At 42.5% G+C, this 13,580-nt stretch overlaps 1 protein-coding gene across 1 annotated transcript in view; it reads right to left on the reverse strand.

Annotated features, from left to right (window-relative positions):
• Positions 1 to 2,368: 2,368 nt before the first annotated feature.
• Positions 2,369 to 13,580, reverse strand: part of LOC109930916 (FAM3 metabolism regulating signaling molecule B) — a 36,314-nt gene continuing 25,102 nt past the window's right edge. The window contains exons 5-8 of the mRNA XM_020530291.2: positions 12,144 to 12,194; positions 9,068 to 9,155; positions 5,430 to 5,562; positions 2,369 to 2,629 (exon numbers count right to left, since the gene is read on the reverse strand). Coding sequence (XP_020385880.1) covers positions 2,534 to 2,629; positions 5,430 to 5,562; positions 9,068 to 9,155; positions 12,144 to 12,194 — 368 coding nt within the window. The 3' untranslated portion in view covers positions 2,369 to 2,533. The remainder of the gene's footprint in view (positions 2,630 to 5,429; positions 5,563 to 9,067; positions 9,156 to 12,143; positions 12,195 to 13,580) is intronic.

Raw genomic sequence — 13,580 nt, forward strand, 5'->3', positions numbered from 1 at the left:
GCTAAGCAGCATCATATGATGATGCTGCTTAGCCTGCTGTGTTCATCCAGCCCTGCACCTTGTGCTGGAAAAGCTCAGCAGGTCTGGCAGCATCTGTGAAGGAGAAAACAGAGTTAATGTTTCGGGTCTGGTGACCCTTCCTCAGAACTGATGGTGGCTGGGAAAACATCAGTTTATTTGCAGAAAATAGGGAGGTGGGTGGGGTAGGGAGCAAATGATAGGATAGAGCCCAAAGAGAGAGAGAAAGTTGGACAGACAAAGGAGTTGCTAACGATCAGGCTGGGAGGGTGAATAGTTGTTAATGGGGACTGTTCGTGACTAACAACAGGAGGTGTGTAATGGCAGGCTATGTGGTAACAAGGCCTGGTGTGCGGGGTGGGGGGCTGGGACATGGGAGAGTTTAGGTCCTAAAACTATTGAACTCAATATTGAGTCCAGAGGGCTGTAGGGTCCCCAAGTGGAAAATGAGGTGTTCTTCCAGCTTGCGCTGAGCTTCACTGGAACACAGCAGCAAGCCAGAGACAGAGATGTTGGCCAGGGAGCAGGGTGGTGCGTTAAAGTGGCAGGCAACAGGTAGTTCAGGGTCTTTTTTGCGAGCAGAATGTAGATGTTCTGCGAAATGGTCGCCAAGTCTGTGCTTCGTTTCCCCAATGTAGAGGAGACCACATTGTGAGCAGCGAATGCAGTAGACTAGATTCTGGGAAGTGCAGGTGAAGTGTTGCTTCACCTGGAAGGTATGTTTGGGCCCTTGGATACTGGGGATGGAAGAGGTAAATGGGCAGGTGTTGCACCTTCGCTGGTTACAGGGGAAGGAGCCGTAGGGCTGTGGGCAGGTGTTGGGGGTGATGGAAGTGTGGACCAGGGTGTCCCAGAGGGAACGGTCCCTGTGGAAGGCAGACCAGGGAGGGGAGGGGAATATGTGTCTGGTGGTGGCATCTTGCTGGAGGTGGTGGAAATGGCGTCTGATGATCTTCTGGATGTGGATGCTGGTGGGATGGTAGGTAAGGAGAAGGGGAACCTTATCGCTGTTGCGGGAGGGAAGAGAAGGGGTGAGGGCAGAAGTGCGGGAGATGGGTCGGACCTGGTTGCGGGCCTTGTCGACAACGGAGCTGGGGAATCCTCGGTTGAGGAAGAAGGTGGACACTTCGGAAGCTCCCTTGTCAAAGTTGGCCTCACTTGAACATATGCGACAGAGACGGAGGAACTGAGAGAATGGGATGGAGTCTTTACAGGAAGTGGGGTGTGAGGATGTACAGTCCAGGTAGCTGTGGGAGTCAGTAGGTTTGTAATGGATATTAGTGGCCAGTCTATTCCCAGAAATGGAAACAGAAATGTCGAGGAAGGGAGGAGTCAGAGATAACCAGGTGAAAGTGAGGGCAGGGTGGAAATTGGAGGCGAAATTGATGAAGTTTTCCAATTCCAGACGAGAGAGGGAAGCAGCACCAATGATATCATCGATGTATCGGAGAAAGAGTTGTGCGTGGGGGCCGGAATAGGACTGGAACAAGGAATGTTCCACATACTCCACGAAGAGACAGGCATAACTGGGGTCCACTCGGGTACCCATGGCAACCCCTCTTACCTGAAGAAAATGAGAGGAGTTGAAAGAGAAGTTGTTGAGGGGGAGGGCAAGTTCGGCCAAGCGGAGGAGGGTGGTGTTAGGTGAGGATGGTTCGGGTCTTTGCTCCAGGAAGAAGGGGAGAGCCCTAAGACCCTCCTGGTGGGGAATGGATGTGTAAAGGGATTTCACATCCATGGTAAAGTGGAGATGGCTGGAGCCAGTAATACAGGTGTTCATTTGATTCAAAAAGCTGGGTAACTCTGGTGAAAACTTTAAGACAAATTCCCCTGTTGGCACACTGACAGGATCAAGTACATAGTCTAGTTTATACAATGTCTGAATGGAAAGCGATATGGGGCTGGGTGAGAAACCAGGGTTCCATCCCGCTCTCCCGCCAACATGAGAAATTGGGTTAAATGACACCTTTTGTGTTTGATATAACACAGTGTGGAGCTGGAGGACCACAACAGGCCAGGCAGCATCAGAGAAGCAGGGAAGGTTGACATTTTGAGTCCTTGAAGAGTCCTGTCCCGAAACGTCAGCTTTCCTGCTCCTCTGATCCTGCCTGACCTGCTGTGTTCATCCAGCTCTAAACTGTGTTATCTCTGACTCCAGCATCTGCAGTTCTTGCTATCTCACCTTTTGTATTTGATTTGCTTTGCTTGACCTGATGAAGTGTGAAGCTTTCTTTTCGCTCCTTCGGCTAATTTGATGCTATTTCAGTGACAGTTTTCAGCCTACTGCTATGACCGTCACCCATCCATCTGAACCTTGTAATAAGTCAGTGAATAAAAGTGAAATGGCATTGCTGGAGATCTGAAATAACAGTGTTGGAGAAACTAAGCAGGACCAGCAGCATCTGTGGAGAGAGAAAAACAGTTACCATTTCGAGTCCACTGCCTCAGCTTTGGTAATCTTTCCTGAGAACAGGGAAGTTGAGTTGTGAAAGACACCGAAAGCCGCAAGTGCTTGTTACAGGTAGTCAGTCTTTGGTGAGAAACAGCCATCAATCTGGATCTCTGCTGGCCAGCTCCCATATTGATTATTTGTACCCTCCAGGTTGATAATCTGTAATAAAAATGGAAAAGGCTAATAATGTTTCTGTCGAGAAATGGGTCTTCGCTTTGCCTCTATGAAATAGGAAGAGGAATTAAAATGGATTCCGCAGTCGATTTTGTTAATTTCAAAAATTCAAATCAGAGCCATCTAACACCACTCACTCGAATAACTGTTGAATTTTCCTTCAACTTTTCCAGATCCTCACCACATCACCTGACATGCAAATACACTTCACCTGTTTTAAGCATGAGTCCATGCCTCACGTTCTGCAGCTGGAGGCTATCTAAATGTAATCTTGGAAGAAATGTTATTCTGGAAGGATTGGGAATATCAAAGATTATCTTCCTTAATCCAGATATTCCTAGTTACACTAACCTCCTATTCCAGCTCCATCTATGAATTCAACACTCAGGGACAGGTGTTAAAAGCAAGCTTTACTTCTGGTTTGTATGTGCCTGTGCCCTGACATCATAATAAGCTGTGAAGGTCCTGATTTGAGAATTGACATTATCTACCCCTGCACTGCAGGTTAAGAAAGGGTTATAGCCCTCCCTTACCTTGTATGCTGCAAACTGGTCACTGCAGAAAGGATCCTAGACAAAAGAAATTCAACTTGCAAAGCCAGGAATCTCAAAATTGACTGTTCAACTATTAATGTCAATGCTACCTGTAAAGTCCCCTATAATGGTTGCAATGTTTGCCATCTTTTCTTCACAAATGTCTCAAATTGATACATTTTAACTTTAATCCTTCTTTGGAGTCATTTCTCATTTCTAATCTTTGTGTATGTCTGTTGTGTTATTGTTTCTTCTTGCATTTAGTAACAAATAAACTCTCTTTTGTTAATTCAAGAAAGCCTAATTATGTTGACTCCTGAGAGAAAGACGTCCACAAGGGAGTGATCCTTTTTAAATTAACCTCCTTAACTAACCAACAAGGGTATTAGCAAGGGGTGGACCTAGAGAAGATCCAATAATTACCATGAGAAACATTTTTTTGACAGAAAGACTACTAACCCGCTACCCTTTGCATATTTCCAATATGCAAGTGACATATTTATCATATTTGAATCTGCAGAGTTGCATCAAAGAATTTCTTTACACAGCTTAATAAACTCTTATAATGAGAATTTTGTGCTCAAAGTTACTATTGAAATGGAGCAATTAAATGAGCTACACTTCCTCAAAGCATCTGTTGAGAGGTCTGACAGTGGGTTCTTAACTATTGGAAGTCTGAGTTCAGTCAATTTACATATTTTGTTAATTTCAAAAATTCAAATCAGAGCCATCTAACACCACTCACTCGAATGACTGTTGAATTTTCCTTCAACTTTTCCAGATCCTCACCACATCACCTGACGTGCAAATATACTTCATCTGTTTTAAGCATGAGTCCATGCCTCATGTTCTGCAGCTGGAGGCTACCTAAATGTAATCTTGGAAGAAATGTTATTCCTACACCCCCAGACACAAGTTTAATCATATTGGCTTAATCATATTGGCAACTGGGTGAACAGGGCCATAGTCAGCTGTTCATTGTGTAAGCTTGACTCTGAGGTAGAGCTTATCATAACTATCCTGCATGAAAACAGATACCCTGATTAAATCATCGCTTATTACGTGTCACAAAAACTTGAGAAAGGGCTTATGTCCATTATCTTTGGCAATGCGCAGTGACCTATCTACCTCAGATTACCCCAGAAGGGAAGATGTTTCAAATTGTGAATCATAGCGCAACACAGCATATCCATTAGTGGTTTTCTCCACTAACTGGATGTTGCTATCACGTCAAACAATGTTTTGCCTACCACACAAATGAGTAGTAATGTGATATATGAGATTCAGTGGCTGTGTGATGCCTGATATGTAGGCTCTACATCCCAATGACTGCCAGAACATATCAAATAATATGTCCCATTGATTATTCACAGCAGCCAGTTCAGGCTCAACCAACCGGTGCTTTCAAACCTTAGAATATGAATATCGACCATTCAAAATAACTCAGCTATTGAAAATCATTCATTAAAACATGCAGACTAAGAGATAGTCCAGAAATCAATTTAAAATCATCAGCTGGGATCATGTTGAAATGTATTTGCATGCTGGAAGCTCCACGTACAAATTCATAAGACCCTGTTTTATGTAGGATAAAGGAATTTGTGCATACAATGCACTTTTATGGAAAAAAAAAGGACATTGTGGACGCAGCCGATCTTTGCTACATCCTCATGGCAACCCCTGACCAATTGGAATCTACCTGCCTGGTCAGAGAATTAAGATTGACAGTTAACTGCTCTTGCTGCATCTCCATGTCAATAATGGCCTAACTAATCAGCACCCTCTTTCCATGTTGTTAAAAATGATATATTTTTTTTTCCATTTGGGTTTCTTGAAGTTCTTGTCCTGAGACAATGGTTAAGTCTGGCACGAGCAAACAATTCTTGATCAAGAACAAAACCTTTGTTCTGTAATCTTACTCTGAAATGTGGCTTGTCCAATAATACATCAGCTGAGATCATAACACTCTATGTTGGAGAATTCATTGTATTTTTTGATTTTCTTTTGAAAAGAAATGGTTGCCTGATAACTGGGAGGTAAGCTGTGCAAGAAATTTGCACTTAGACATCTATGTAACTGGATCATAATAATCAACAGGTGTTAAGCCATGACCAACTTAGAAATCTGTAACAGAATTTCCTTAAACCTACTCTCACCATCACGGTTTAATAGCAGCAGATGCTGACTGTTATGCAGGTAGAGAACCTAACAATTTTCAATGAAGTTACGCAAAAAATCTTCAGTTCACCAACCTTCTCCCTCTGAAAGTTCTCTGGTAGCGTGAATCCTTTCGAGCCAAGAAAGACCCAGTTTCCTCGGAAATGCAGATTCCATATCAGCTTGCTACCCAACCCCTCAATATATGTCTTAGCTTCTTTGTTCAGCCTTGAAGTAATCAGAAAAGGCCATTACACACATATGTAAAATGGTGAGGATTGCTACAGAGTAGAACATGACAAGAGATCCCACTCAGACCAGATGCTGAACCTTTGTTTCTTATTAATCTGAAGATTCGCCAAGACCTTTCTTTCATTGTTTTGGAACCCATTCAGAGGCACATTTTGTGTTGAAGTGTGCATCCGAGGTAACAGTTGACTTTGTTTTTGCGTAGGAATGGAATGGTCATAAGTCATTGCTGAGTGTCTAGCATCCTGTCCAAGCAAATATCAAGATCACTGTGATTCTGGGACAGACATGCGACATTCCTGCTCATGTTAGCTGAGTTTGCTTAAATATGGTGATCAATCTGGCGGAGTGTGCCCCGTGGCACAGTGTGTTGGAGGCCCACTGCAGACTGCCCTGAAATTCCCCTCCTCCAAAATAAAAGCAACTGTGAATTGATTTGTGCTCCAGAACTAGTTGCCTCCCTAGCCAAACTGCTCTGGTACTTGTACAATACTAGCATCCACTTCACAATGTGAAAAATTGATCTTATATACACAGTCCAGAAAAGCAGGCCAAATCTAATATGACCCAATTACCACCCTATAAGTCTAGTCTTAATTGTCAAAAAAGTGATGGAAGGAGTCTTCAACAGTACTAAGGGACTTTTACTCGCCAGTTACTTTCTCACCAATGCTCAGATTAGATTCTGTTGGCACCTGATTTCATTACAACCTTTATCCAAACATAGACAAAAGAGCTGAATTCCAAGAGGTGGTTGAGACAGTCTGCCCTTGAAATCAAGGCAACGTTTGACCAAGTGCGGCATCAAGGAACCCAAGCAGTGTATTCTGAGATGATGCCCTCTGGTCTTAACTCTGCTGAAAGGGTAGACAATTTTTCCACATCTGCCTTGTCAAGTCCCCTAGGAATTTTGTATGTTTCAATAAGGTTGCCTCTCATTCTTCTCAACTCCAATGAATAAAGTCCAATCAACCAACCCCTCCACATTCCTGGAATCAGCCTAGACAACCTTCTCTGGACTTTTCTTTTTAAAATGGTCATTCTCTAGATGTGGGTGGCCCTGGCCAGGCCAGCTTTATTGCCCATGTCTAATTGTCCTGAGGGCAGTTAGGAGTTAACCACATTGCTGTGGGTTTGGAGTCAAATGTAAAGCGGACCAGTAGTACTTGGCAGTTTCCTTCCCAAAAGGGCATTAGTGAAACAGTTGGGTTTTCCCCTAACAATTGACAACAGCTTCATAGTCATTGTTAAACTCTTAATACCAGATTTTTATTGAATTGAAATTTGACCACTTATTATGGCAGGACTCAAACCTATGTTCCTAGAACATTACCTCGATCTTTAGATTAATAGTCTAGCAGCAATATTACTCGCCCCTTGTCTCCAATGCCTTTCTTTAGGTAAGAAACCAAAACTGTCCACAGTATTCTATCTCTGGTCTGACTAGTTTGCCTTGTATAGTTTTAGCAAAACCTCCTTACTTTTATGCTCCATTCCCTTTGAATGAAAGGCTGTGGTTGTGTCAGGTTGTGTCTGCAGCTCATTGTACAAATAGAATAAGAGGAATGCTGTTCCATCTTTAACTTGGTATGGGAGCATTTGATACTGAAAGTTAGTGAGAAATTGTTTATTTGTTTAGTTACAAATGCTAGCACCCGATAAAAGAGAGAATGTTCACATTTACATAGGATTGTCATATGCACAGGATACTGGAAGGAGCCTCCCAACTAATGTAACATTTTAAAGTGCAGTCATTATTTGTTGTTGGCAAGATGAGCAACCAACATGCATACACAACTCCCTGAAAATAGAACATGAGATGAGTAATCAGATGATTTGCTGATTTGTGAATTTGTCTGAAGGTGAAATACTGACTAGCACACCACAAGAACCCCTCCCGCACGTTGGGGTAGTACCTTATGATCTTTAACATCCGCCTAAATGAAATGAACTCAGTTTAATGACATTTTTAAAGACACTGGAGAGGTGACAATATTTGTCTTGAGCAAGTAAGTATTGGAGGAGTTGTTGCCAGCACAAATTGAGCCCAGTGTCATATGCATGAACTCAACCAATTTTGGTGAGTTGGGCTCACTAAAATAAAATTGACAGAACCATATTAAACAAGTGCTAACTGGCACTTCTGACTTAAGGAATTGGTGAAACTTACACAGCAGATCCTTTAAGGATTAATGATATGTCCATTTTACCACAAGTTGCTTTGATTGACCAAAATTGCATCATAGAATATTGAATTTATGGAACTGAGCTCTGTGTTCATCAGCTCCTCCAAGAAACAAACACAAGATTCCTAACCCCGGAACGACAACTTTTCCGCTTCTCTGATGCTGCCTGACCTGCTGTGTTCCTCCAGCTCCACATTGTATTGATGAAGACAAGTTCCTGCCCTGATTGCTATCTAATGTTCTCTCCTGACACTCCACCACAGTACTGAGGGAGCACTGCAGCGCATGACGTGTCATTTTTCAGATGAGAAATGAAGATGACTCCCTGTCCATTCTACCAGGTGGATGTAAAATCTCTTGTGGCACTATTTTGAGGAGAAACCAGGAGTTTACCCCAGTGTGCTGGGTAACCTTCTCCCCGATACCAACATTAATTAAATCAGACTATCTCACTGTTATTATCACCCATGTTCCTGAGAGCTTGCAGTTTCCAAATTGTCTGCTCCAATTCCTACATTACAACAGACTCTGAAATGTACTTAATCAGCTTCAAGGCATTAGGTCATGAAATGAATCATGCCAATATAAATGTAATTTCACATTCATTCCCAAAGTCAATCTGCTGAGAAATACACATTAGTGGAACTCCTGTTTGCCTATTTCACAGCTTACTCTCTTTCCTGACAGGGAGAGATGACCCATACTCGAAACCAAAGAACTGAGATGCCAGTTGGTGTGAAGAAAGGAATAGAAACCCTAAAGCATGTGTAAAAGTATCGGTACAGGGCTTATCCAGGCAACACTATTCTAGTCGCAAGGCTTTTGATTTGTGAGACTATCTAGAGTATATTGGGATCAATGCCTGCATTGTTGACAAATCTGCAGGTTCTATTAATAAGTTAAGCTGTGTCCTCGATCATTGGCTTTGCCATGGAGTATTGTAGACCAAGGTGGGACCAAGGTGGGGTTACTGGGCCTCAGTCTTCTTGGTAGAAACTAGTTTTGTCTCACCTACACCACACTCCAAACCAAAACCCCACTGATCTTCCACCTAAAGAAAGATAGTCACTAGTTGGTCCATGTTTTGTTACTCAATTGGCTAAAAACTGCTTTCGAACATCCTGAGTTCAGGCTTCACTTCAATAGCCACCATATTCAATCAATACAGTGTGACTGGGGTATTCATAAAAACGGAGCGCGGTTGATTCAGTCACTGTGGCACACGGCTACATCTGTCCTCTCTTTATTTGTTCCCTCCATCTAATGTTAACACGACTGTGGAATTATTTTCTACTCACCTGGCAGAACTATCATCAAATGTTGCCATCAAGATGAGGGATCCATCTGGTGCTTTTTTAATAAATTCAATCATTTGTCCTGAATTATCTGTCGATAAATTTAATGACGCCATAAGTACACAGATAACAAACATACTTCAGTTAGCATTTGAGAAGTGCAATTGGGCTAAAGCTGTTGGATGTAGTACAGGGTGTTTGGAATACCGAACAAGCAAGGAAGAAATTAAGGGAGTGAAATTCTCACCCCTATGTCTTCACTCCTCCCTATCTCAGTAACCTCCTGCAATTAGACCATAAGACATAGGAGAAGAATTTAGGCCATTTGGCCCATTAAGTCAGCTCTGCCATTCAATTATGGCTGATAAGTTTCTCAACCCCATTCTCCTGCTTTCTCCCCATAACCTTTGATCCCCTTAACAATCAAGAACCTATCTATCTCTGTCTTAAACATATTCGATGACCTGGCCTCCATAGCCTTCTGTGGCAATGATTTCCAAGATTCACCACCCTCTGGCTGAAGAAGTTTCTCCTCATCTTTGTTCTAAAAGGTCTTCCCGTTACGCTAAGGCTGTGCCCTCGGGTCCTGGTCTCTCCTGCTAACGGAAACATCTTCCCAATGCCCACTCTAACCAGGCCATTCAACGTTCTGTAAGTTTCGATTAGATAGCCTCCTCATCCTTCTAAACTCCATTAAGCATCGACCCAGAGTCCTCAAATGTTCCTCTTATGTTATATTCATTCCTGGAATCATCCTCGTGAACCTCCTCCGGACCCGCTCCAGGCCAGTCGTCCTTCCCGACATATGGGGCCCAAAATTGCACACAATATTCTCATTCCCACTCAGCCTCTCCTCATAAGACAGTCTCTCATACAGGATCAGCCTAATGAACCTCCCTGGACTGCCTCCAATGTCAGTATTCCTTTCCTTAGGTAAGAAGCCCAAAATTCTTCACAATATTCAAGCTGTGGTCTCACTAGGGCCTTGTATAGTTTCAGCAAAATTGCCTATTTTTATACTCTATTCTCATTGAAATATAGGCCAACATTCAGTTTGCCTTTGTGACTACTTGCTGAAATTGGATGCTAAATTATTGTGAGGTATGCACAAGGACTCCCAAATCCCTGTGCCACAGCTTTCTGCAGTCTTCCTCCATTTAATTAATATTCGGCTCCTCCTTCGATGCTTCCTGCATAAACTCACATTTTCTCATATTATGTTCTACCTGACAACTTTTTGCCCACTCGCTTAACATGTCTATATCCATCTACAGACTGTCATTCTCATCGCGTGCCTTCCCACTCATTTTTGTGTCATCCACCAACTTGGCAACAGTAAGTGCACTTATCCAAGTCATTAATTGTAAATAATCCCTCTTCCTGTAATGCATCCCTTAAAACCCGCCTCTTTGAGCAAGCTCTTTGGTCACCTGTGATAAAATTGATTTATGTGGCTGAGTGTCAAATATTGATCAATAAAGCCCCTGTGAAATACTTTTGGGTGTTTTGCAATGTTGAAGATGTTATGTTACCTTATTTTAGTTGTAGGATTCCATCCCCCAGAGTCCACTGGAGGCAGCCTCAGCTGAGTTAGATCAGTTCTTGTTTGACAAGCGAGTCAACAGGTATAGTGGATGGACAGAGAAGTGGAGGTGAGGCCACAGATAGGTGAGCCATTACCTGATCAAATTATGGAACAAGTTCAACTGATCAAATAGCCTACATTCCTAATTCATTCATTTGTCTGTAGTTCAATATACTGCAAGTTGTTAAAATGAAGGAAAATCATCTCAGGAGCAGTCAGAGATGCAGAAATGGTGCAGAATTACTATAGGAGCCTGCTTACATTTCAAAACAGCAGTGTAATGATTAACAAAGCTTAATATCAATGTAAAGATCTCGCGTTCAGCCGTTCCCTTCCTAGCCGAGCTCGGCCCATGCAAAGGTTAAAGTCCATAAATCAACAATAAAATCTGACAGGGTGTAAAAGATTAAAGATGTTCAATACACTTCAAGGCTAAAAAGCTGGCTGGTTCAATATGTGATTCTTGTTCTAATATTCCAATATGATCACGACCTATCAGTGCGTACATTTGCAAAAAACTTTCTTTTATTCATTTGATGGTTGAGGGCATAACTGGCTAGGACAACATATATTGCCCATCCCTAATTACCCAGAAGGCAGTTAAGAGTCAATCATATTTCTATGGGTCTGGAGTCACATATCAGCCAGACCAGGTAAGGATGGTAGTTTCTTTCCCTAAAGGACATTAGTGAACCAGATGGGTTTTTTTTTTAAATTGACAGTGGATTCATGGTCATCATAGACACTTAATTCCAAATTTTTAAAAATAAATTCAAATTCTACCAACTGCCATGGTGGGATTCAAACCCAGGTCCCCAAAATGTTACCTGGGTCTCTGGATTAACAGCCCAGCGATAATACCACTAGGCCATGTCCTCCCAGACTCTGATGAATCACAGAATTATACAACATAAAAGGAAGCCACACAGTCCTTCATGTCTGTGCTGGAACTTTGAAAGAACTGTTTAGTCACACTCCAATTGCTTTTCCTATAGCACAAAAGTACCCCACCTTGTGACAAATGGAATGCTTAGGCCTTCAGAATATAACAGCCCACTCTCAAAACCTTCCTTTCTACCTTTGAGAAGGAGATCACATGGCATTCCTAGCTGTCCTTTCTTGTCCCTGGATATATGCCATCCTTTCACCTTCCTATCATTATCCTTCCAGGGTTTGTGAGGGTGACAGACAGAGGGTTCATGACAGTCTCGCTGTGCATTATATTTTGGAGGCACGTTATATTCAGAAAATTATGTAATTTCAGAAAACAAACTCCCAGAGTTCCTAACAAGTGTTTTAAATGCTGCTTCTGCCATTTCATTGGAATTTCCCTGATCCCAAATAAAAAGTTGCTGCGGGCCAGCAGGATAATCCTTATCAGAGATACAACCCTAGTGTATAAGTCATACGTGGCATCTAACTGTACAGAGGTGAATACAGTAGGTTGAAGCAGAGACTATGAGGAAACGTACTCCCTTAAAATGTCTTTCTTACCTCCACCCCATAGATCAAAACATCCGGCATTCACGAATTTTCCTGTCTTGGCTGTCAAGAAGAAACAAAAAAAAAAATCTGATCTGTATGATGGAGAACATTGTTTTCAAATATTGTTACTTGTAAGAGAAAGCAAAGGGATTGGATATGGCTCAGTTATCCTGAGTTATTTGACCCTGTCAAATATAACTCTTTCCTGTCTGCATGTAGGAGCCTGGAATGACCTAATTTTCAGTGGATGGTTTTTCCAAACCATTGTTCGGTTAAAGAATTGCCTGGCTTTTGCAAAACGGTAAGCGCCTTTATTTACCTCCTCAAATCAACAGTAATGTCAAGTTGAGCTGATGATGAGGGAAATGTAAGCCCTCCCTCCTCACCTCCTTTCCTGGATAAAAAACATCAAGGACACAGTGTTCTTACTTGGGAGATATCGCTGGGAATGTCTACGTAATAGTTCAGGAACTTCCAGAATGACACCAGTGAAATGTTGCAGAAGGCAACCATTCGGCCCATCATGACTGCAGCAGCTGTTCAAATGAGCATCATCACCAAGTGCCAATCTCCTGCTTTGTCCCTCATTATATGTTACTTAATATTACTTGTGGTATTACTTTAAAAAAAGATACATTTGTTGAAGGTTTTTTCTTGCATCATCAGGACATTTTGCAAGAATACCAATTCAAGGAGAAAACCAGCATTTATTCTGCGTGAGAGGAGAGTGCTGATTGGTTAGTAAGTAAATTCTCTAACCTGAGTTTGTTAGTCAGTATATACTCTTCTCCCTTATCCACCAGACTGCTGCTGTACAGGATTCAGTGAAAACACCATTGTGCAAAGTAATTTTAATCAATATTTCCACCACCAGGTAGTATCCCACTGCTAGAGATGGCACAGTGGCTGGCACTGCTGCCTCACAGCGCCAGGGACCGAGGTTCAATTCCATCCTCAGGTGATTGTCTGTGTGGAGTTTGCACATTCTCTCCATGTTTGCATGGGTTTCCTCCGGGTGCTCCGGTTTCCTCCCACAGTCCAAAGATGTGCAGGCTAGGTGGATTGGCCATGGGAAACTGCCTGTAGTGTCCAAGGATGTTTAGGTTAGGTTAGGTGGGTTAGACATGGGGAAATGCAGGGGTAGGGGAATGAGTCAGGATGGGATGCTCTTCAGAGGTCCAGTGTGGACTTGTTGGGCCGAATGGCCTGTTTCCACACTGTAGGGATTCTATGACTCTGGCAACAGTATGACGTCTTGGGTCCCAGAACTTGCTGCACCTCTAGCCAAGCCATTCTGGTATAGCTACAACACTGGCGTCTACCCAACAATGTGGAAAGTTGTCTACTTACTTCCTTGTGCACAAAAAGCAGGACAAATCCAAGTGATCAATTATCAACCCTGAATCTAATTTCATAAGAAACAGCATTAAGCAACATTTGGTTAGC

This window comes from Rhincodon typus, chromosome 11, assembly GCF_021869965.1.
Source record: "Rhincodon typus isolate 14 chromosome 11, sRhiTyp1.1, whole genome shotgun sequence".
NCBI lineage: Eukaryota > Metazoa > Chordata > Chondrichthyes > Orectolobiformes > Rhincodontidae > Rhincodon > Rhincodon typus.